Below are 23,770 nucleotides of genomic sequence, written 5' to 3' on the forward strand. Positions count from 1 at the left end.
TACCCAGTCCTCAGTCCCTGAAGCTCAAGTCGAGGCCTAAACGTCAGAATGAGAGGCACGGCTGTTCCACTGTGAGACTTCACTCCTGCCCATGACACCCACCCTCCCCTTCTGAGGCTACGACAGCAGCATCTAGAAAGAGACACCAGTCTGAGCCACCTGAGAATAAGCCCCCAGGGGCAGACGGTGAAACGTGAAAATGCCTGGAAGGAGCCATGTGGCAGCTCACAGGCCATGTGGTCCTGATGGAGGCGAAGGTGAGAGCTCTCTCTGGGATTGTAGGAACTGATCGTTGGGGTGTGGGGGTCAGTCAGAAGGCAGGGGTGTTCTCTTACTTCCAAAAGAGGGAATTTAGATGAATTGTTATTTACCCTTTTAGGAAACTTCTGTTCAGGAATGAATTTCATTCTTGCGTGATGGTCCTTATAGAGGGAAACTGCACCACTTTGCTTCGCTTTTCAGCACACCACAGCTCAGAAATTTGGTTCTACTAATATCAAACGTATAAATGTAAGAGAATGAGACTTTCAAATGATGGGCACTGGCTCTTCAAAACCCTGCTGGAGGAAGGAAGGAAGAGCATCGTTGTTCCCCAGGGCCTGAGGACCCCACTGTGGCCTAGATAAGGGGAATGTGTATTTGTTTCAAAAGTCAGAATCACCTCTCTCCTGACAACCAGAATTCCTTTTATTTAGGCATATTTTACTGAACATTAAACAGCACAAATCCAAATAATAAGGTACAGGCCAGTGCCCAGGCCTGTAATTCAGTTCAGCTTGGGTGTGAGTGTATGGACACACACATACTAACACACACACACTTTCACAGAACCTTGCACATTTTACCATCCTGCAACTACAGCATTGTATGAAGCTATATAGCTTTTAAAAATAACCCCCCTGGTGCCCATGCATACACACTTTCTTTTCCTGGTCAATGCAGCAAGTGAGATTTATTTTAAAAGAAGGAAAGAGAAAAAAAAAAAAAAAGACTTACACCAATGGGTTTATCTAAAAGGAAGCAAATTAAACAGAGCTATCCTGATAACAGCAGATGTCTAGTTATAATTCACATATCTAAGGCTGATTAATATATTCACAAACAAATCGAATGTATTGCCAAAAACAAACAAACAAAATGCTGCTGTTAAACACCCCAGCAGCTACTGGTTTGTTGTGCTATTCCATCAGGCAAAATGCTCTTTCCCCAGCTCCTAACACTATTTGTTTTGCTTCCTGCCAATCTCACAAATAATTCATCTTGTGTGTCATTTCCTCTTAAATGCTTCCTGGTGCTTGATTGCTTTGCCTGGGTGGCATTTGATTTCAAACTGCCATTTTACCTTTATAAACATTTAGAACTTTCTAAGCATAAGGAGAATGCCCAAAAGGCATGCAAAAATGAGGTTGTAATTAGATCAGCAAAGTATGCTTTACAGAGTATCTAGCTTTCCGGGTACACCAGAAATCTCTCTTTGCATCCAATACTGTGTTTCCAGTCTGGGTGCAGAACTGTAAATTAACATTTACTCTAGCAAAGAGGCCCTGGAATCAACATATTTAATTTATTATTATTGCAAAGATTAGTGAAATAGAATACATATAATATATTTAAGGATCCGCACCCAGACCACAAAAAAGGGGGGGATAGGGACGGGGGGAAGGTGAAAAGCAAAAAACAAAAGATAAAACAGAAGTAACATCAGTTACCACCTGATTTTTGTGGTAAAAAATAGAATATGACGTGCAATAGTGCAATTTCTCTTTGCTAGTCCAGCAATGCAAGTCTTAATAGGAAGTCCACGGAGGATTTTCTGCATTTCAGGATTTAGTTGCGTGCTTGCCGGGGCTTAGAGTTCCTGCCAGATTTCTGACTCTGAGTGGAATCGCTATGGCTGGAATCACTTTTATTCAGTCCAAGATGACGGAGCTTCATATCCCAGCGCTGTGAAATGTAAAACAGAAACTGGTCACAAGCACATGTCACCAGAGTCATCACTTGTACTGTTCTAACAACTGAGCAAGATTGTAAAATCAGATCTTGAGAGCATTTTACTGCTTTTCCAAATGTGTAAAATCTCTATACCAGGTTAACAATGAGACTGATGCTATATGAACGTAATTCTTTGATTTTAAAAAGCACAAAGTTGGCCACTTGTAATAATATATCAGTAATGCTTTCAAATCAAATCGTAAGCTTAAAATCTCCATGTCGGTAGAGGGTGACACAAATATGTGTCAGTATCTGTGGGTATTTCCTGAGGTTACGCATACAAGTCTGCCACTTCATGGGTGATCAAGTGGAAGATTTACAGAGAGAATTTGAAGGAAGGGCAACTTTTTATCTTCCTCTCTTAATGACACATAAGAGCACAGCCTTTTATAACTATGTGATTTGAGCAGTGAAAAAAATGAAAATGGGGGGAAGGGATGACAACATTGTTAACTGACTATACTTCAATTAAAAAATATATAAGCAAAATAAAATAAAATGATTAGGCAGAAATTTTTTAAAAATGAGGGGAGGGGATAGGGTCCCTTACAATATTTTTCTAAGTTAATATATGCCAAGTGCAACAAAACAGAACAAAGTTCTGCCCTCATTCTAAGTTTTGCAAAGCAGACATTACCAATTTTTTAATAACTATAATCAAGTTTCCTAATATTTCATTTTAACAATTTTAATTTTGTTTACATGTAATACAACAAATTAAAAGGAGGCTATATTATGGGTACTATAGGTAGAAATAAGAGTAAGTACTTTTTAAATTTTAATGAATATAGAAATAACCTGGATATCTTGTTAAATCTGCAGAGCGTCACTCAGTGGGCTGTGATGGGGCCCAAGATTTTCATACTTAACAAGTTCCCAGGTGATGCCAAAGTTGCAGGTCCAGGGAAGACACTTTGAGCAGTGAGGAGCTAATGTCAGATATAGCCCAAGTTCAAGTTCTAACTCCATCAGTTACCATGCAGAGTTTCTGGAACTTACTAGAACTTATCATTTACACATTAGAAAAGTATAAAGACTGTTTATTGTTCTGAAGGTTAACAGATGAAAAAGGTATACAATTCTTAGTACACAACAAATTTTCAATTTTTAATTGCTGAAATAATTCTTCATTTTAGCACCCTTTTACTCCATATCATATCTTACTGGTTTTCATATTTGATTCACAACTCCCCGAGGCAGGCCAAATATCGTAATCTGAACAACCTGCTATGACCAACACTTTGGTTAAAAAAAGAAACAGTTTGCATGGCAAAACTATAAAAAGGGTCTTAATTTAATTCTTGATCTTTACCTGAGAACAAAAAATCAGTTGAAAGGGCAACTCATTAACAGGAAGAAACAAACAACAGTGCTCCATATAACTCTTTTTTACATCCTCAAAATTGACTGGAAAACTAAAGTAAGGATCTCTATTGAGCCAAAACAGGCTGCCCACCCACAGACTTTAACCCTGAGTTCTGCATATGAATTCAAAAATGTTCAAGTTATTTCTTTCCTTCAGCGTGTTTAAATCCAGACTAAGACTATAGATGATTTTTACAATAATAACTGTGAGTTCCCCGTAGAAAGTAATAGAAAATATGTCTGCCTTCTGAAGAAACAAGACAAGCCAGGAGTCCTGGGTCTTTACACGATGATAATTGTTTCAGTACCAAAAGAGAAGCAGGAAGCTGTGTTACATGCTTTGCAGCAAGGATGTTGAAAGCTCTTCCAACTGGTACAGGAATTTAGGACAAATTCCTGTTCTGCATTAGCAAGCAGAAAACTGAATTAGAAGGACAGCAAGAGATTCCAACATACTTTTTAATAAACACCAAACAAATTGAAAAGATACACAAATAGAGAATTCTCCTGAGTCTGAACTTGAAATACAGCTCACTTTTGACAAAATACTAAAGAAAAAAGAGATTACTGGAGGGTATTTTCTCTCTGCAAAATAATGCCCTCTGTATTTTTGTAGGTCACTTTAACTGAAGTGTGTCCGCTGTGTCAAGTGCCAGATGTATAAGATAAACTGCCCAGGGGTGTTTAACTTACCCTGTAAATGTTTCCCAAGCCTTCAAACTCACAGAAGGAAGAGGATGTATTATGTTTGGTACAATTCCCACTTTCCCCTCCCCCCACTTCCTGTCCAACACACACACACACACACACACACATACATACACTTTTTGATTCTTTGCCCCTCTGTGCATACTGCCCCTACATCCCTTCAGTTGAAACAGATTTGCTTAGTATAGTAAGCATAAATGGAATTTTCTACAAGGTGATTTACTGTGATTTTTAAAAAATGCATCACTTACAGAATCTCAGAGTCATTGGCTTAAAAATAAAGCTACAGTACAGCTCGAAGGACCTAATTTGGTCAGATCTTATCTACACAAATGAACGTGGCTGCACCCAGTACATAGGAATTGGTGTTTATCCACTGGGACAATCCTGGCAGTTTTCCACCTGTGCTTTATTCCCCCCTCCTCTGACTCACAGAACTGCAATTGTTCAAGGAAGCAATACACTCACCTAAAAAAGCTAAATTTTCCAGCTTCTCTTGCAGCTAGAGATGGACATGAAACCCATGAATCTTAAGTAAAAGTTGTTAGATGGGGCACTTAGAAATTCCTTTGTAACCTCCTTTTTCTTTTACCCTGCGATGTAGGCGTGACGTGGAGGTAGGGTAGCCATCCTGTGACCTCAGGCTGAACATGAAGATGGAAGCAATACCCTTAAAAATGGCAAAGCCATAAGCTGGAAGGAGTCTGGAGCCCTAATAATAATATGGAGTCACCAGACCAGGACTAGATTAACTACAGCTAGACTTCCCATTGTCAGAAGTCTGGCAGCTGTAGTTAGATCTCTGATACACTCTGATATAGAGAATTTGCTTCTTAAATGAAACAGACGTTAGAGACAAACTCAGTTCTTGGACTATTGAATATAGATATATCAAGTTTTAACATTTCTTATGTATTTGAAGGCAGCTATTTTGTTTAAATGACAAATGGCTATTTTCCTACGTTTCTGTGTATCACTCTGAATTTAAAATTGAGGCTTACCTTAACTTTTTTACCAAGTCGATCCTTCCATTTCTCAGCGATAGAACCTTCCACCAACAGTAATCTGTGTTTTTTAAAGATGCAATCATTGTCGAAAAATTAAAACACATTATTGAAAAACACAAGCAATTGGTGCCAAGAAAGACTTACTGTTTATACTAGAATAGGACAGCCAAGTTTTAGAACAGCAGTTCTTAACAATTTGGGAGTTACAGACCCCTTTAAGAACAAATGAGGTCATGACCCCTCTCCCCCAAAAATGCACACCTACAAATTTCACACATACACTTTTCTATCCAATATATGAAATTGAAGGATCCAACTAAAAGCTATCTTTAGTCCCCTCGAAGGGAGGCAGATCCCAAAGTAAGAACCTCAGAGTAAGCTCTCCAGAGACAGGCAGTAAGGCTAGGACAGGCATAGGAATTGCTCTGAGTCCTTAAGGAGTGAATTACCTGGAGCGTTCCTCGTCTTCATAGCCCATGATGATATACTCCTCATTAACGTTAAGCGGAGGACACAGGCAGCCAGAGCTGGTGTAAAGGTTAACAGTGTCCCTTGGAATGTTCACCAGAGAAGCCTTTAAAATCTCCTTCACCTCCACTACCGCAGTCACGTCATGGCACTTGCTCTTTACTTCTTTAACTTTAGCCCGAATGACTGGATAAAAGAGAATAAAGCTGGGATGGTAACATCACGCACAGTAGGCGCCCCATTCAGAAAAGACAAGGAGACTTCTTTCTAGTCAGTTCATATCCACTTGATGCTCAGTGAGTGCAGGGAAAAAGTCAGCCAGATATTTCTGCCTTTGACAGTGAGTGACACACTACACAACACGCCTGCCCCTTTAAAGTTCAGCCCTGACCTCCTTAGAATTTGTGTGTACATTTATATTTGTGTGTGTATATGCACGTGTGTGTGCACGTATTTCATTGTGAGAAACCGTTTAGCTCATCAAGGGTTGAGTGGATCTGGGTGTAATTTTCCTCCAGAATTTCATTTTGGATGTGTACAGATATATGTGTATATTTGGATGTATGTGTACAGCTTCAGTTGTTGCCAACAGGAATCTAAACTATATTAACTTCACTATATGTAAAGACCTAGTACTTTAAAATGCTTTGTTTCCTCGTCAGCATTCTTCTATCAGGTCTATTAATACTTTTCTAAAGAGTTAGGGTTTTCTTTGGTGTCATAAAGTAGTCCTGCTCCACAGTGTGCCCAAGCTGGTTCTGCAATCTTTCCATCTGCCTCCTCTGATCTCACTGGTCAGACGTCAGCTCCTTTCTTCCTTTATTTCAGTAAATTTTTTATACTCTCCTTTAGATATACTACATTTTCTTTTAAAATAAACACTGACCCCACTCACATGCTATGGAATATGGTCTAACTTGTCAATTGTATTAATCTACTTCTCTCAGTGGATATACTGGCACCCAACTTATAAGACTTGCCTTTACTTCTCAATATGAAGACAAACTGCCTTAAAAGTAATCAGTTCAGTTGCAAAATCAAAGTATTTGACTGAGAATATAGAAAGTACAGCTCTGTTGCTTTTCTGTATTTCTCTCCTTTGGAAGAGCCAAATTCTTTAGATTCCTACTTCTGGTAAATGAGGTAGATTTTTTTTTTTAAGGGGGAGTTTGAAAAAGCCTAAGAAGAAGCAAAAATATCAATTAGTAAGAAGTCAATGGCTTTCACCCAGGCACCCTCATTGCTCTAGTTCAACATCCACGGACATTATAGAGAGGAAAACACAACATGTCCGCATGAATGTACTTTTTGAAAGCCTCTTAGGCACGTATCTGCAAACCACTTTCATCTGAGTCCCTTCCCACATATTTTAGGGGTTTTGGACTACAAAGGAAAAAGTAATCCACGAAATATAAGTCCAGTTAATCAACCATTTCCCCCATCAATGCCCCAATTTCATACAGAAAGTTATTCAATAACATTCCACCAGTACAACACACATACAAATTAAGCTACTAATCCTAAAAACTTTAGGACAAAACCTCATTTCTGCTTCATAGGTATTTCAATCTTCAGAGAATTAGGTGTCTCAAGTATGAGAATTTATAGCAAACAAAATATAACTGCCCAGCTGTCCCTGTTTGGTTTGATTTGTGAGTGAAGGAGTCCCTTTCTATTAGGGTTCTATTTTATTTTAACAAAAGATAAGGTTGCCCTTTTTGAAATGTCATTTGGGAGGATCAGATGATAGATTCACAGCCCGACTAGCAGAGATGTTTTGGTGTCCTGGCTTCTGTGAATGTGCTTCATAGCCTTCATCAACTATTAGAGATCAGTGAACCGTGCAAATGTTCTCAAACTAATGATTTATTTGCCCAACGTGTCTACTATTTTCATTAGAAATTTTTAGCACATGTACCTATTCCAAAATAAATATCTCTCTACAAGACTTACTTTATTATTCAAGTAATTTCGTTAAAGCTCCAAGAGCTTTTAACTGAATTAATCTGAATGAAGCAGAGGATTTATCTGAATTATCAGTAGCTCCCATCCCCACTTTGTTTTCTCAGTGGACACATGCAGATATTTAAGAAATAAAAATCAACATATTTTAGAATTATAAGGTATTTTCTTTTCAGAGCTTTTGCCTCTGTATCATCATTTCAGAGCCTGCCTTAGCCAAAGAATCTCTAAGTAAGCCTCAGACGAGTGAAAATCCTTAAACTATAGGCAATCTGAGTATTATTTGAATATGAGAAAGAAATTATCATTTTCCATTGATTGTGATCTCTGTCCCATTTCCTGTTAAAATAGTCACTCAGCTACTTTGTGGAAGATTTTGTCTTTCCATGACTTGGAACCACCAGTATTTTATCTTTTAACAAAAATAGCAGCACTAACCATTGCAGCACTAAGAGAGTTGGATAAAGTAAAAATTGATAACGGGTAAAATCAACACAAACTGAACTAAAATTCCCCAGTACAAAATTTTTACTATGCTTTTTAAAAATTATTACTGTATTTAAAAGTTCATAGAGCATTTTTCAATCTCACAAAGCTAATCTCCTAAAAATTAGACTTCCCTTTCTTTATGATTTTTTCACATCAATTGTAGAGGAGGGGGTCCTCAGATGAGCAACCAAGCATCTGACTTCTTAGGTAAACATAACATTTCAAGCTTGGAAAGTATGTCTACCATTGGCCAAGAGAAACTAGCTGCTTCTAAAGATGATTAAAAATAAATAATAGAAAATAAAAATTAATTCCATTGAGAAAAACTTCTGAATAATAAAGGAAGGACAAACTTAAGTTCAATAATAAAATAAGGACAATAATACATCTCACAGAGCAGTTGAAAAAATTACATAATATAGTGTGTGGAAACCACCTAACACAGTACCTGGCCCAGAGACAGCAGGCTTTTTCCTCCCCAGTTAAGTCTGTCAGCTATGTTTGGGTTGGTAGCTCTTCAATTAATATTTTGTTTATCAGAATACTGTGTATCTAGGTCAAGCTAGATAACAAAACATTTCCTTAATGGAACACTAACAAATTCTGTGTTACTTTCCAACTCTGTCAATGTTTTCCATGAGACAAACTACTTGAAGAAATCAAGTTTGATTCTTTTAGCAATCTCTTATGCATTGATGTGCTCCTCTGTTCACCCCACTTACCGTTCACCCCAGTAAAACACAACTGATGACCCACTGCAGCTCCAAAGCCTCCTCAGCCTGTCAGACAGAGGAGTCCCTCCCCTCTGTTTTGAAACGTATCTCCTGTGTACTTAATTGCGTGGTTCTAAGATGCCAGCAGTGCTGTCTGATATGCTTCAAAAAATTAAGAATTTGTTAAGAATTGTGCCCATATGAGACATGTTAATTATTTGGAACAGGGAGACTATGCTTTTAAAATTTGTCCTTGTTAATTTGTTTTTAAGCCTTATTTTTCAATTGCTGTATTCATTTACACACACACACACACACACACACACACACCACACAAACACACACACAAACACACACCTCTTTCTTAGCCCAGCAGTTTATAGGTCAATGGTGAAGTTATCCTTACCATAGTTGTAATTGTTTCGGAAATAGGTCTTCTGTGTAGCTCTAATAGGTTTACATTTGCAGCGTTCTAAAAAATAGAACATTTTATCTATTATAAGCAAAATTTCAATATTAGCTAATGTAAACAAAAGAATTGTTTAGGCACATTTTGTGGTAAGATTAGACCCAAATTTGGTAGCACGGAGGCTCCTAGCAATTCTGTGTGTCTGACCTCTTTCTCCTGAAATGACATTCACGTTTATTCTTTCTACAGAGCCTCTTATTCAGTGTCAATATGCTCATAAGTGCCTGGCCTCCAGCATACCACCCAAATCCTAAGGAAAGATTGTTCTCCACCAAGCATGAGGAGAGCATGACCCCTGAATCCTAAAAGAGACATGCTTAGTGCTTATGGCAGTAGAATCAATGCCTATTGAGAGGCAGCATATGCTTATGCTCAGGTGACTGGTTTACCCCTGTGCAGGACCACGTGCATTTGTATACATTTTCCAGATTACACAGCATTCCCCCAAACATTAGTTTCTGGATCTAAAAGCAACTCGGTGAGATAAGCAGGTATTATTATAACCCAGTGAACTTACTGAAGTTCTTAAGAAGAGAGAAGTGATCTCCTCTTCTTTTATATATATATTTTTTTAGTTTTTCATTTTTTAAATTTTTAATTGAAGTATAAATTATTTATATTACATTAGTTTCAGGGGTACAACATAGTGATTCTCATGAGCACCAACTAGAGCAGAATAACTGCTATTTAACCCACTGGTATTTTTATACTTATGGGAAGAAATTACTATATACGTATTTTATTTTTTATTCTTCTTTTGCTCCTATTATTATTTTTTCTTTTTTAAATTATAATTGGTTTACAATGTTATGTTTAAAAAGGTTTTTTTTTTAACTTTTTTTTTTTAATGGAGGAGGTACTAGGGATTGAACCCAGGACCTCGTCCATGCTAAGCACGTGCTCTACCACTGAGCTATACCCACCCCATACATATTTTAAAATGAGAAGTTCCATGCATTTTAAATTTCTGGTGAATGGTCATATTTTCTATGTAATATAATACAGGTGTATGTAATAAAGGTTCCAGTTCTCTCAAAATGTTTCATGTGTAGGATAAGTCATTTAACATCTTGGAGACTGGATTACTATATTGCTTATAGATTACTTAGCTAAGAAATATACATCATATCTACATCATAACCATGGTAAACTGCTAGTCATTTAAGTCAATATTAAAATAGAAAATAATACACAATTACCTTAGAAAGCATTTTAGTTTGTATAAAGATTTCTTTAAAATAGAAAGCTTCATTTAAAATGAAATGGCATGTGTTTCTTCTACTTGGACACAGAAAAAGGAAAAAAGAACACACGAATCACAGAAAAGAAGCCAACAAAAAAATTTTTTATTAAAAAGTGTTTATGTTAGCATGGAGACCAGGAAAAGGCAGAAGCTTTTGTTGACCATTTGACATTGTGTCTTCTCATCAAAACAAGTATCTCCAAGTTGAACTTAGAGATGACATGCTTTAAAGCAGTAGCCTGAAGGAGAGTAGCACCTTCACTACCAGCTTTCAGTTCTAGAAATAAGCCTCTCTACAGGGAACAGGAGCTGATCTTCAAAGCAAAGTGGCCAGTGCTGTTGTTCTTACCCGAAAAAGACGTGAGAATTTTCTCAGTGCTACACAAAGCCATTTCCTTGTTCTGCAGATAATTTTTAACACAATTTCTGTGGAAAAACAATCTCAGCCCAACAAACTATAAGCGTATCAGTGCTGATTACTATTTTGAAGAAGATGCCTAGAAAAATACTTTCTTATTAGCAAAACATTTATATTCCCACTTAAAATGGAATAGGGGGGATGGTATATCTCAAGCGGTAGAGTGCATGCTTAGCACTCAAGACATCCTGGGCTTGATCCCCAGTACCTCCTCCAAATATAAATAAATAAACCCAATTACCTCCCCTTCATTAAAAAAAAAAAAAGAGTAAAATGGAATGGAAAGCTATCTAGTTCTATTGTACAGTTGTTTCATTTTGTACCAAAATGTTACACATTTTTAAAAGAGAGATATTCTTCAGATGAGGCTATTTCTGAAAAAAATAAATGCCATGGTCTTTGATTTAAAAATTATCCTTACGCACACATAGATATAGTCTTCTGCTTTCTATCTATTTAAAAATAGATATCTACTCATTAGAAATAATGAGTGTAGATAAATGATCTACATATTTGTAATTCTTCAGAAACTTGCACATGTGCTACTAAAAAATTATTGGCAAAAATACATCAGCTGTCACTGGATTAAGTCTAATGTGATGTTGTTACCATATAATTTTGCTTGAAGCATAAAAAAATGGATTCCACAAAACTTTCCAGGCAGAGATTTTTTTCAAAAAAAAAATCGTATAATAATTTAGGAAGATTTCAAGTAGGTATTTCCACAACTATGTGTACAACTACATGTATTAGCTAAACTCCTTCCTAGTAGCTAATGACCTAAGCAGTTATACTCTTGGGGCTAATTTTCTTCCTCCTGAATGCACCTGTTTTTCCTGCTGGCCTCAGAGGTAGCAATGCCATGCTATTATATGAGGGATTTTCTATGCTCCAATCCCTAGCTCTTGCTATAAGCAAATATCTGTCTAGTTGAAGTAACTAGGAGCTCAATAAAATAACAGAGTAATAAGAAGGAATGAAATTTTACATCCACAAGGCTCAAATACAGAACTTCCTTTCACTTATTTACACTAATTCAACTCAAACATATTCATATCTGAGGGTATTCATCAACAGATCTGGAGGTATATCCCTCTTCTAAATTATTTCTACTCACAGCTACATATATATTCCCCCAAACCCAAGACCTGGGAAATGGTTAAAAAAAGAAAAACATAGAGGGATACACTGCATGCATTATTGACTACATTTTTTTTGGCATCAGCCACTCTAAATCAGACTGCAATTGCTTATTTTTATTTATGACCAATAGTTGATTTCTCAGACTTTTTATTGGGCCAGTAGCATCATCATCATATTGACTTTAATTCACTAATAATTTTTCCAAGAGTCTTCCTCTCCCAGCTTCCTAATGGCACAAGGTCTATTTTTCCCCCTATAGTAGCAAAGTAAAATCTATTCTTCTACTAAGCTTTGCACAAAGACCATTAAATATTGATTTGCTTGCATTCCACTGCTGAGAAGAAAAACTTGTGAAGCAACTGCCTTGGTGCACTTATCTAAGGAAAAAATATGAAGAAGTTAGAGGAGCTGGCTGCAACAAAATAAATTAAGAAGTGGCAAAGAGTTCTTCAAAGGTCGGGAAGGTTTTAACATAAGCAATTCATTCCCCTTGAATTCAAAAATTAAATGTAACTCTCTGAATTGCAGAACAGCATCGGTGCCACATCACACAAGCATCCACGGTGCACGGAGCACCAGGAAACTGTCTTGGGCAGCTCTCCATCATGTCCTCTAGCTGTTCTCTTATCTACACTTCCAGAATCAATGGTCTCCTACTTCCCTGCTAATGAAACTGAAAATTGTTTATTATCCGAGTATGAAGATGAGTTTACCACCCTAGAACAGATAAGAGTCTGTTAACTTAGCCTGCCCAGTGCTCCACAGAGGCTGGTCTGCAGTTCAGCGCAGCTGCCCCACAGTGACTGCAGTGCCTGAGCCACAAACAGCCCCGCTGTCACAACGTGGAGGCATCTTAGCAACATAATTCCGAGGTGAAAGCAATCACATACTTCTTTATTCAGTTTTTCACTCATAAGAATCAGCTCATTTTTTGAAAACACATAAATAGTCTTTTTTTTTAAAAGGGTCATATGATTTTACAAGATCTAAAAATTGTAAGCACCTGACACAATTATGAAATTTGATACTCACTGGACCTTTACTATTTAATGCCACTTTGTTTGAGTTCAAGCTTAAGTGTGATACGCCTTTCTAACTAACCCTGACCTTTGTTTGAAGTTGACTTCTCCTGGGTCTCCTCCAGAGCTGTAAGACTATAATTAACTTTGGCATATTCCAAAACCCCTATAACCTTCCATGAACCATGACTTCGGAATACTACTATCTACTAGTGAATATTTTTCTGCTTTTTTTTTTTCAAGGAAAAGATCTTAGATCTGTACTCAAGATTTATTGTCAGGGGGAGGGCTATAGCTCAGGGGTAGAGCACATGCTTAGCATGTACAAGCCTGGGTTCAATACCCAGTACCTCTACTTAAAAAAAAGAAAAGAAAAGACTTATTGTCAAAAAGTAGTGGGGACAAAGAAAATACATTTCTATTTGTGTTACAATTTCTACTGCTCTTTCAAGACTGACTGTTTCTAATCAGATCAGAGTTTAAATAATTTTAATTTGTACCAAATGAACTATATGTTTTCTATTTGACCCTGGAAGCCTACTTGTCCACCTTCTCTCCATTTTAAGACACACTGGAGCAGACCATAACACATTTTAAAACAGATGTAAAAAAATAAAGTTTTATGATCCTTAAAGTTTTATGACTTCTTGACTAAGACCTAGATCTATAGTTTCAACTGCCTGTAAGTGGTGTCCATGAGCATGTCTTAAGAAATTTTAAATGTACATCAATATCCATCATGCAATAAACTTGTCTTTCTACAGAAATAGTGTTTTCTTACTCTACAACCCTGGGATATCCATGCTTCTCTAAATATGAGACAGGAAAGGAAAAGAAAACTAACATTTGTTGAACATTTTGAGTCACTTATATATTAATTCACTCATTCTACAAATATTTATCAGGCATCTGCTACATGTCAAGTTCTACGCCAGCATGTAGGACACCTGATGGGCACTGCAGACAATCCAGAAAAGGATACAGACATTGAACAAATAATTACACACAAAATAATTTACTTTCATGTATAATACGCGCTATGAAAGAAAAGTACAACGTGCGATGAGAACATGCGACTTGATGATGTACACTAGTCTGGTTTTCAGAGTCCTCTGAGGAAATGACATTTAAGCTCGAAACCTGAAAGATGAGTTGCAGTTATCTAGTCAGGAACTACATCTTTAAACATAAGACAGTGACGAAGTCTATAAAAGAGATTGAGAGGGAGTCTCTAATGAGAGGGAAGAAATACAGGAGAGCGTGGAGTCAAAAAGCTGGAGGAAGATGGTGTTTCAAGGGAACAGGAGAGCTCTCTTTGAGGAGAGCACTCGCAAAACACAAACGACTTAAGAGAGAAAGAAGTCCATTGAATTCAGTTGGCAAGAAGATGGGACCCTGAACAAAGGGGAGAACAGGGCTCTGAAAGCCAGAGGGACACTATCCACCAACAAGAAGAAAAAGAAGAGAGGGGTACTGAGGCTGCCAAGCTTATAAATCTGTTGGTGGGATGATGAGCAAGTTCCTTCTGAGGCTTTTACTTTCTCACTGGAGGATGAAGTCATCAGCTGTGGGGAATGAGGCGCTGAGAGAAGCTGGGTGTGGAAGAGTGAGGAGAAAAAAGTATAAAACAGTCATTTTATCGATGGAAAGGCAAATTTTCTAGAGAAAAAAGGTAGGATTGCTAGGCAATGTTGAGTGTGTATTTGAATTTTATCTTGAACTTAGAGTGAAACCAGCTGAGTAATTTTCTCCAGCAACGAGAGCTGAGAATTTGCCAAGGGAATATGCCAGAAGAAAAGACAGACAAGGGAGTTGAGGGTATTTTCAAGGGAATGATGATGTCAGTAGACCATGAAATCTCAGGTGTATATAGAGGTTAGGGTTGAACAATAATAGTAAGAGGTCTATGAAAATTATGCAGTTCCAGTGGAGTAAAAGTTTCAGGAGTAATGGCACTAGAGCAAATCTGCTGGAGTCAAAAGAGATGGTAGCACAGAATGGGATACTCGCAATTCAGATTACAGAACTGGCACCAATGCTAGACGGCAAGGTACAGAATGTGCCCATGAATGTGGATGGCTGGGACAGGACAGATGAATAGGTGAGTGAAGTGAAGAAGTCGATGTACTAGATGGAAGATCTACTTTGTCGTTGGAGTCATCAAAATGCCAACAGTGATGGGTGCCAGTACACAGCGTGTTCAGGGAAAGCTTCATGAAGGGTGGGCAATACATCATTTGGCCTTCCAGAATGTCAGTTTCACTACCCTTCCAGGAAAAAAGGAGATGGTGAAACATCCCTAGATTCCACCCCTAGGACCACTTTCCCTCTTCCCAAAATTACAAGTCATGAAATGGACATTTTATTGAAAATCTAGAGAATCTTATTCCTGGTACATTAAAAAAAAAAAAACAAGAACAAAAACAAAAAGACAGAACCCATATGTCTTGATCTCGATGAAAGAAAATTTTTAAACAGAATAACAATGTCTCTCTTGAAGAATCAGGAGCCAAGTTGATCTACACTGCTAAGTAGATCTATACCGCTGAGACAGAGTCCAGAAAACACCATGTTTAAAAGGATGGACTTTTTAGAAAAATCCCATATGATATCACTTATAAGTGGAATCTTAAAACAAGGACACAAATGAACTACTTATTATTTATAACTTAGATGATTGATTTCTTGAATATGCATAAGCACATTTGACTGTCCTTTACGATTGGATTACTGCATTCTATTGATTCTTATTTTGTGGTTGGCTTTATTCCTTTGATAACTATGCACGTTTAAAAACCTAAAGCTCTAAACTGTTCTTAGAAACAATGAACAGTACATATATGTAAATTTTTAAAAATATGTACAGTATATTGTATATATGTATTTACATGCAATATATTGTATATGTGCAGTAAAAATGTAACAATTCTACCCAATAAAACTGAAAAATGAAAAAAAATTTTTTTAAAGGATAGACTTTTATTTTCAGGCACAGCTAGGTTTGAAGCTCATATCTCTCTCTTACCACTTATGTGACTTTCAATATCTAAAAAGTGGTATCTTGCAGAGTTACTGAGAGAATTAACAGAGATAATACACATAAAACGCTTTTCACAGTACTGGGCACAGCATGCCCCATAAATGTCAGATTTAATTATGCACAAGATTCACTGGGAATCCCAATCCATCATTTGTAAAGACCATTTAATGAGCAAGAGAAGCAATATTTTCCCAAGGCTCATGGCCACCTACAGAACTGTGGGGCTGACTAAAAGTAAGCACAAGCAATCAGATTTTTTTTTAAACAGTGCCTGACTGTGCTGTTTTGATTCCGGTACCCCAAGCTAATTTCTGTTCTGATGTAGGGAGTCCATTTGAACTACCAAGTACACATCCAAAATTTGAAGCATCAAGCTTAGCAAGCCAAAATGATCCTGTATACAGCTTTTCAAATAAATATTATGGTGTTAAAGAGTATGGTTAAGTGATGAAGAGCACATGGGTTTCAATCCCAGCTCTGTCCCTTCCTACTTATGTGGCTTTGGGCAAGTTACAAAACCTATTTCTAAACTAAAGCTGGCCACCCCATAGGGCTATGGTAAAAATTTAAAGAGTAAGTCATATGCAGAATTTGACAGAGCCTGGTACTTAATCATTCATTAGATGTTAACTATTACTAGTAGTAGTAATATATAAACCAACCAAAAAGAGCTGAAAATATTTTATGCAAATTCAAGAGCCATTTATGAAATAGAAGAGATAATTTCCTAACCACAAAAGAATCATCTGTAAGTTTCAGGATAAAAATTCGCTAAATTTTCCCTAGAGATAGATACTTAATTTAGATGTACTGCATTTAGTTTGGGAAGAACTGTACAAAAAAAGAAGAGAATTTAGTAATCATATTGGTATTATGCCCACACAAAGACATACTATACCACAATAAAAAAGGATGAAATGATACGTAAAACTAAATGGGTAAATTGCAAACACATTGAGATTTGTTTTGCAAAAACAAAAGCAGCCATTCACAAAGGAGTATGTACTGCATGAGTCCATTCCCATAAAGCTGAAGAAAAAATAACATTAATCCGGGGTGATAAAATCAGACCTGAGCTTGCCTCATAGTCGGGTGGGTGATTGGCTCGGGACAAGGGAATTCTCAGGGGTGATGGAAATGTTCTTTATCTTAATATGGGTGATAGCTACATGAGTATATTCATTTGTCAGAATTCAGAGTGGCATGCACTTAAGAATTGTGCATTTTACTGTAAGTAAATTACCATTAACATAAAAATTCATACTTATGTGAATTCCTTTCATTTTTCCATAAATTAAATTATGCTGTGACTTAGTAGCTGTTCATGATGTGTTTAAAATAATATTTATTTCCTAAACATAAACATGGGGCAAAGAATACCATACTAGATTTTATTTTGGATTAGAGCAGTATGTGGAAAATGCAATGAAGTTGATTGGTGAACTTAGGGAATATAATAAGGCTTTAAAAAGCAAAAATAACATTTGTTCAATTTAGCTGAAGAAACAAACCTCAACTATTGTAATAAAGGTCTCAATTCCTAGTAATTTATTTGCTCCTTGTAAAAGGGAAGTGGTTAAGATTGAGGGAACTAACACTATATTAATAAGAAAACAAAATTCAGCTTATTCCTTTACAATTTAGGTCTTCAGAAATATTGAATAAACTGCCTTTCAGAAGGTTTCTGGATCCAAGAGTCATTTAGGATATACAAAATACAGAGAATCAGTGCCATATGCCTGTTTTCTCCTGTGAGATCAGAAGTGTCAGTTTTGGGATGTACAGGCCACTCTAAAGAGGTCAATTAACAGAAAAACAGAGAGGGCTTCACAGTCTCAGAACATCATGTATCTGTTCAATTCCAAGTGGATAGGAAAGAGGTGGACAAAAAGGGAGTGCGGTCAGCTGCTCACTCCTTCATTCCGTGCCCTTGACGTGTGGTACCCCTGGTACAGGAGGTGGTCATTACATTTATGATGAGGGAAGTGTATGGCTCAGTTGTAGAGTGTGTGCTTAGCATGCATGAGGTCCTGGGTTCAATCCTCCATTAAAAAAATAAGTAAATAAATAAACAAATTAATTACCTCCCCCTTCAAAAAATAAATAAATCCATTTTTAAAACTATTTTAAAATGTAAGCATGTAAACTGACAAAAAATAAAGTTGAAAACAAAAAAATTTTTTTTTTAATTTGTGATAAATGGTGGGTGAATGGACTGTGTAAACTAAGCAGTTTGTGTTGAGGATCTGGGAAAACAGTGGTGTCACATACTAAAAAGCTGCCAGGAGTAAATTTTTAATGAGAAGATAATTATTGCAAATGCCATATTTAAAGGACAAGTAGGCTGCCCAGATAGAGACATTTACTGAAGGAGAAATGTGAACTCTCCCTGGGGGAGCGATCATAGCTGTCACGGGAGTGATGCGTAAGCCCAAGTAGCCGGATGGACTGGAGCAGGAAGAAGTCCTTGTAAGGAGGAGCAGAGGCCAAGCACAGAGCCCTGGGGAATGGCCACAACTGAGGCACAGGAGGAGGAGGACTGGGACAGCTTGGGTAATAACTCAGGGAGAAAAATGCTTAGGAATAGTATTTATCAAAAATATCCACCACTGCAAAGTAATGGGGAAAAGCACGTATTTGCAAGCTACTGTGTAATTATAAAAATACTATTTTTACCTATCCTAAATTGTTTTCAATAAAGATAGAAGTTGTCACAAGTTAATTCAGCCTCTGTAGTCAGTAAACATTTGCACCAAAGGAATAAAACTAGATTCCTTCTCAAAATTAGTAGAAAAGCCAAAGGGGAGGAAATAAGTTTGGAGAAGAAAGAGAGAGAATGGATCTATACTCCCCAAGCTAGGCAGAGGTCATCTCAGTAAAAGGTGGGGAGGTGGTGGGGGGGGGGGGGCCGGGGCAGGCCTGGCAGGTGCAGGCAATCAGGAATTTCCAGTTACTCAGCTGCAGAGAGGAGTTTCACTGAAGCACCTTTGAAAAAGGGCCAGGAAGGCGTTAGTGAAAACTGGGGCAGCGTACCCAACTTCCACCAGCAGGTACTACTCATGTTTCCCTGACACAAAAATATATCAGAAATACGTATCAGAACTCACAGGTCAATATAATCTCTCAGGTCAATATAATTTTATATTAGAAAACAGACCCAGAATAATTAGGTTAAGTAATGTGGTTATGCTCAAAAACTAATCAGTGTCAGAACTGACCAACTGTATCTTCTCTTTGGGGAAATTTGTGTTTTTCAAATATAAAAGCTCATCAACTGGTCACCATCACAAAGTAGATAACTGGGGGGATACTTTTTCAGAATTGTTTTTAATAAACAACAAATCTTTTCATTACACCATGTGAATACCTGCCTTAATTTTCTGTGTTGATTTGACAGGCCAAGTGATTCAGCAGACTAGAACTAAGATTGTTTTTCTCCATATTCCATGTTATGAAAACTAGAAAGGATGCACTCTTCATTATGATGGTGGGTTTACAACAACAAAACACACTCATGAGTTGGAAGCTGCTCAGATAGTCATTATCTCCAAAAAGAGAAGACTGTTAAGCTTTGAGGCAAAGAATAAATTAACTGGAGTGAAAGAATTTCTTTCCCAAATTCCAGAAAGAAACAGCTTGACACTTTTGAAAACGGGGTTATGAGGGTTACATTATTTTTATATCTTTCTCATTTCCTGCTTTATCATAATCAGCCTCAGCTGTTGCATTACCCCAAGCACAAAATTTTGAATGTAAAGAAATTTTATTTTCTCCTTGGGACACATGACTTTGTCTGTGTGTTTTTTCCACAAGCAGAATGAGCTTGGTTTTGCCTGCTTGTTAGTGTGTTTTCATCTCTCCCATTGTACCAGGGGACAGGAAAACATTTATAAAAGAGGAACAGAAACACTGAACCCAGGAACACTGTATTCATTCTAGGTAGTTTGTACACATTGAACTATTTTTGTATATTATTATAGTGTCATTACTGTCTTCTTTTCTCTTTCATATGTTGAAGTTGTATTACTCTAACCATAAGTTCTGGGTAAATGGATAGCACATGCATATACTTAGACTACAATTTTGACTCATCAATTGTACTATCGCACAAATGAGCTTTCTAGTTGGTTTTGAACAAACATAATAGTAGCAGTGAGCCTTAAAATAGCACCACTACTGGACACTAGTGATTTCCAACTGATTTTATGACACTATAGGAAAATTCTCAACTACATTAAGAAGGCAACAAAATAATTCTAAATAAATCATTTTAACTCACTTGTGTTTTTTAAAAGATAAATGTTGGCTGGGGTACCTTTAGTGCACACTGCCTCATGTCAAAACTTGTCACTCTGATAAGAGTCAGTGGAAATCAACAGTAAAAACTGTTCCAATCTAGTGAAAATTGATGTTTCAAATTTATTTGCAGCTTAATAAAATAAAGGTTCCACTTCCACGTATAAGACACTTTACAAGACAGTACATACAGACTTAAATCACTGCAAGTTACTATTTCCAGAAAGTGAAAAAGAAGTATATAGTAACTAATTGGAGTTGTAATGTTCTTGTAGAAACAAATGCAGCATTAGCCACAGTAAAAAACCAAAAAGCAAAAAAAAACTAGAAACAACAAAAATGTCCAGGAATATTAAATGAATTAATGAAGTGTGTTATAGTCATATGATGGAATACTATATGGCAATGAAAATGTAAAAGCACTGCTATACACAGCATAATGAAGAACAAAGGAAGCCACACATATACCATATATAGTAGGATTCTATACATAGAAGTTCAAAATCAGGTAAAATTAATCCATGCTGTTAAAATTTCTGCTAGTGGTTACCTTTGGGAAGAAGGGTAAAAGTAGTAATTTGGAAGAGGCACAGGGAAGCTTCTGGCATGTGGGTAATGGTATCTATCTTGATCTGTACAATGATTACAAAAGAGTGTGTACTTTATGAAAATACTACTAGGCTGCATGCTTATGATGTGTGCCTTCTCTGCACATATGCTATACTTCATTTAAGGGTTTATCTTATGTAAACCTGGAGTAAATAGAGGGAGGGCATAGCTCAGTGGCAGAGTGTGTGCCTAGCATGCACAAGGTCCTGGGTTCAATCCCCAGTACTTCCACTAAAACTAACTAACTAAATAAGTAAGAACACCCTCCCCCCCAAAAAAAGCTGGAGTAAATAAACTCCATCTCATCTCTCCCACTGAACACAGTTATAAAACAGAATGCATGAAGCAGCTACTTAAGGACCCTAAAAAGTAAATAGTAGCAGGAAGTCTGAGAAAGAAGCCCAGTACCATCAACCTGGTAGTGGGTTTGTCATTCTCTCCACCTCTTATACCTCCCAGACTGGTTTCAACACAGCCTGGAAGTAGGCATCATGTAGACACAAGCACTCCAGGAAAAGCCCTCTGGTTCCAATTCAGGAAGTGGGAAAAGGGTCTCCTAATACTCCATTTTCTTCAATCCCATCTCTGAAGTAATCCCGGGCCAGTGATGGCAGCACTGGCTTCTGCAGGGGAAGTCCTCAGAAGCCTACAATGCTGATGGAGGAGAACCTTCCTTTCTGATTGGATGACACATGGTGTCAGGGTACTGGGGGAAACCTCCACTGCTTCATCCTCCACCACTTGGCCCCTGATACAGAAGTCCCAGGAAGTATATCACAGAATGTTGCCACCATAACTTCTCTAAAAGAAGTATAATGGAAGTTCTTCAGACACAAGGGAAATGATACCAGAAGGAAGCCTTGAACATCAGGAAAGAAGGAAGAACAACAGAAATTACAAACATCTGTATAAATGCAGTAGGCTATTTATTTCCTCTTGAGTTGTTTAAAACATATTTGATATTTGAAAGAAACATTAATGGTTGAAAGAGAAAATACAACATTATCTCATGGGAACATTTATATATCACACAGACACATACATGGGTGTGTCTGTGTGTGTACACACATGATGATGAGTGAGAGAGAGAGATGCATTCACATAACCCAAGGAAAAGCTAGAATACAGGAAACAGAAATTTAAAAATAAAGAAAAAAACAGAACAAATAATAAAAGGGTGGCTCTAAACACAAACTTACAATAATTACAATAGATGTAAATTGTCTAAACATACTAATCAAAAGACAAAGATTGACAGAAGGGACAAAATCAACACCAACAAGAAAAAACAATTATATGATGTCTAGAAGAAATGTATTTAAAACATAATGATATAGATATATTAAAAGTAAAAAGATAGAAAAATATACACCTTGCAAAACTACTCAAAAGAAAACTGGAGTGGTTATATTAATATCAAACAAAATAGACTTTAGAGCAGAGAAAAGTACCCAGAGATAAATAGGAACATTACATCATAAAAGGGTCAGTTTACCAATAGACATAAAAGTATTAAATGTGTATACACCAAGTAATACCACCTTTGACTGCATGGAACAAAACTGACAACTGAAGAGAGATACAGAAAAGTCCACGATATTTAGACTTAAACACTTCTCTCACAGTGATCAATAGATCTAGTAGATAGAAAACCATCAAGAACATAAAGGAACTAAGCAAAAGTGTCACTCAGCAAATCTAATTGACATTTAAAGAACATTCCACTCAACAACACCAAAATAGGTATCTCCTAAATGCTCATGAAACATTCATCAAGATAGATCATACCCTGGGTCATATTATAATAAATCTTAATACATTTACAAGAATTAAAGTCATATAGAATATATTCTCTAACCATAATAAAATTAGAACAAAAATTAATAACACAAAGAACAGGAAAACCTCCAAACAGCAGCAAATTTAACAGCAAGATACTAAATAATGCATGAATCACAGAAGTAGTCTCAACAGAAATGATAAAATATTTTGAACCGAAGAAAAATCAAAATAAAACCTATCAAAGTTTGTAAGCTGCAACTAAAGCCATTCTTAGATGGATAATTATAGCATTAAATTATTATATTAGAAAGAAGAAAAGTTTCAAACTGTAATTTAAGTTTTTACCTTAAGAAACTAGAAAATAAAATAAAAACAGCAGCAAAATAAATCCAAAGCAAGGAGTAAGAAGGAAATACTAACGAGCAGCAATCAATAAAAATGAAAACAGAAAAACAGAGAAAAATCAATGAAACTACAAGATGGGTCTTTAAATCCAGAATTTATAAAGAATTCTCAAAATTCAGTTGTATGAACACAGTCCATTTTAAAATGGGCAAAAGACTTGAACAGACACTTCAAGAAAAAGAATATAAACGGATGGCAAATAAGCCCATGAGAAGATGTTCAAGATCATTAGCCATTAGGAAAATACAAATTAAAACCATGATAAGACATCACTACACACCTATTAAAAATGGCTAATTTAAAAAAAAAATACTAGGTGGGAGAAAGGATGCAGAGCAACTGGAACTCTTAAATATTGCTAATGCAAAATTAACAGCCATTTTGGAAAAAGTTGGGCAGTTTTTTTTTAAATAAAGTTAAATATATCCTTACCATTTAACCCAGTAGTACTATACCTAGATTTTACCCTAGAGAAATGGAAACTTATGTTTATACAAAAACCTCTACACAAATGTTTATAATAGCTCTATCTATGATTGCCAAAAACTGGAAATAACCCAAATATCATTCAAGACATAAATAAACAAATGGTAATATATCCAAGTAATAAAATATTCAGCAACAAAAAGGAATGACTGTTGA

At 36.6% G+C, this 23,770-nt stretch overlaps 1 protein-coding gene across 4 annotated transcripts in view; it reads right to left on the minus strand.

Annotated features, from left to right (window-relative positions):
* Positions 1–933: 933 nt before the first annotated feature.
* FRZB (frizzled related protein) overlaps positions 934–23,770 on the minus strand; it is a 31,904-nt gene continuing 9,067 nt past the window's right edge. For all 4 annotated transcript variants that reach the window (XM_006210235.4, XM_031678290.2, XM_072961249.1 and 1 more), the window contains 4 exons: positions 9,111–9,176; positions 5,522–5,726; positions 5,067–5,130; positions 934–1,944 (listed from right to left, as the gene is read on the minus strand). In XM_006210235.4, the coding sequence (XP_006210297.1) occupies positions 1,828–1,944; positions 5,067–5,130; positions 5,522–5,726; positions 9,111–9,176 (452 nt within the window). In that variant the 3' untranslated portion in view covers positions 934–1,827. The remainder of the gene's footprint in view (positions 1,945–5,066; positions 5,131–5,521; positions 5,727–9,110; positions 9,177–23,770) is intronic.

The sequence above is a fragment of the Vicugna pacos genome, chromosome 5, assembly GCF_048564905.1.
Source record: "Vicugna pacos chromosome 5, VicPac4, whole genome shotgun sequence".
Lineage (NCBI taxonomy): Eukaryota > Metazoa > Chordata > Mammalia > Artiodactyla > Camelidae > Vicugna > Vicugna pacos.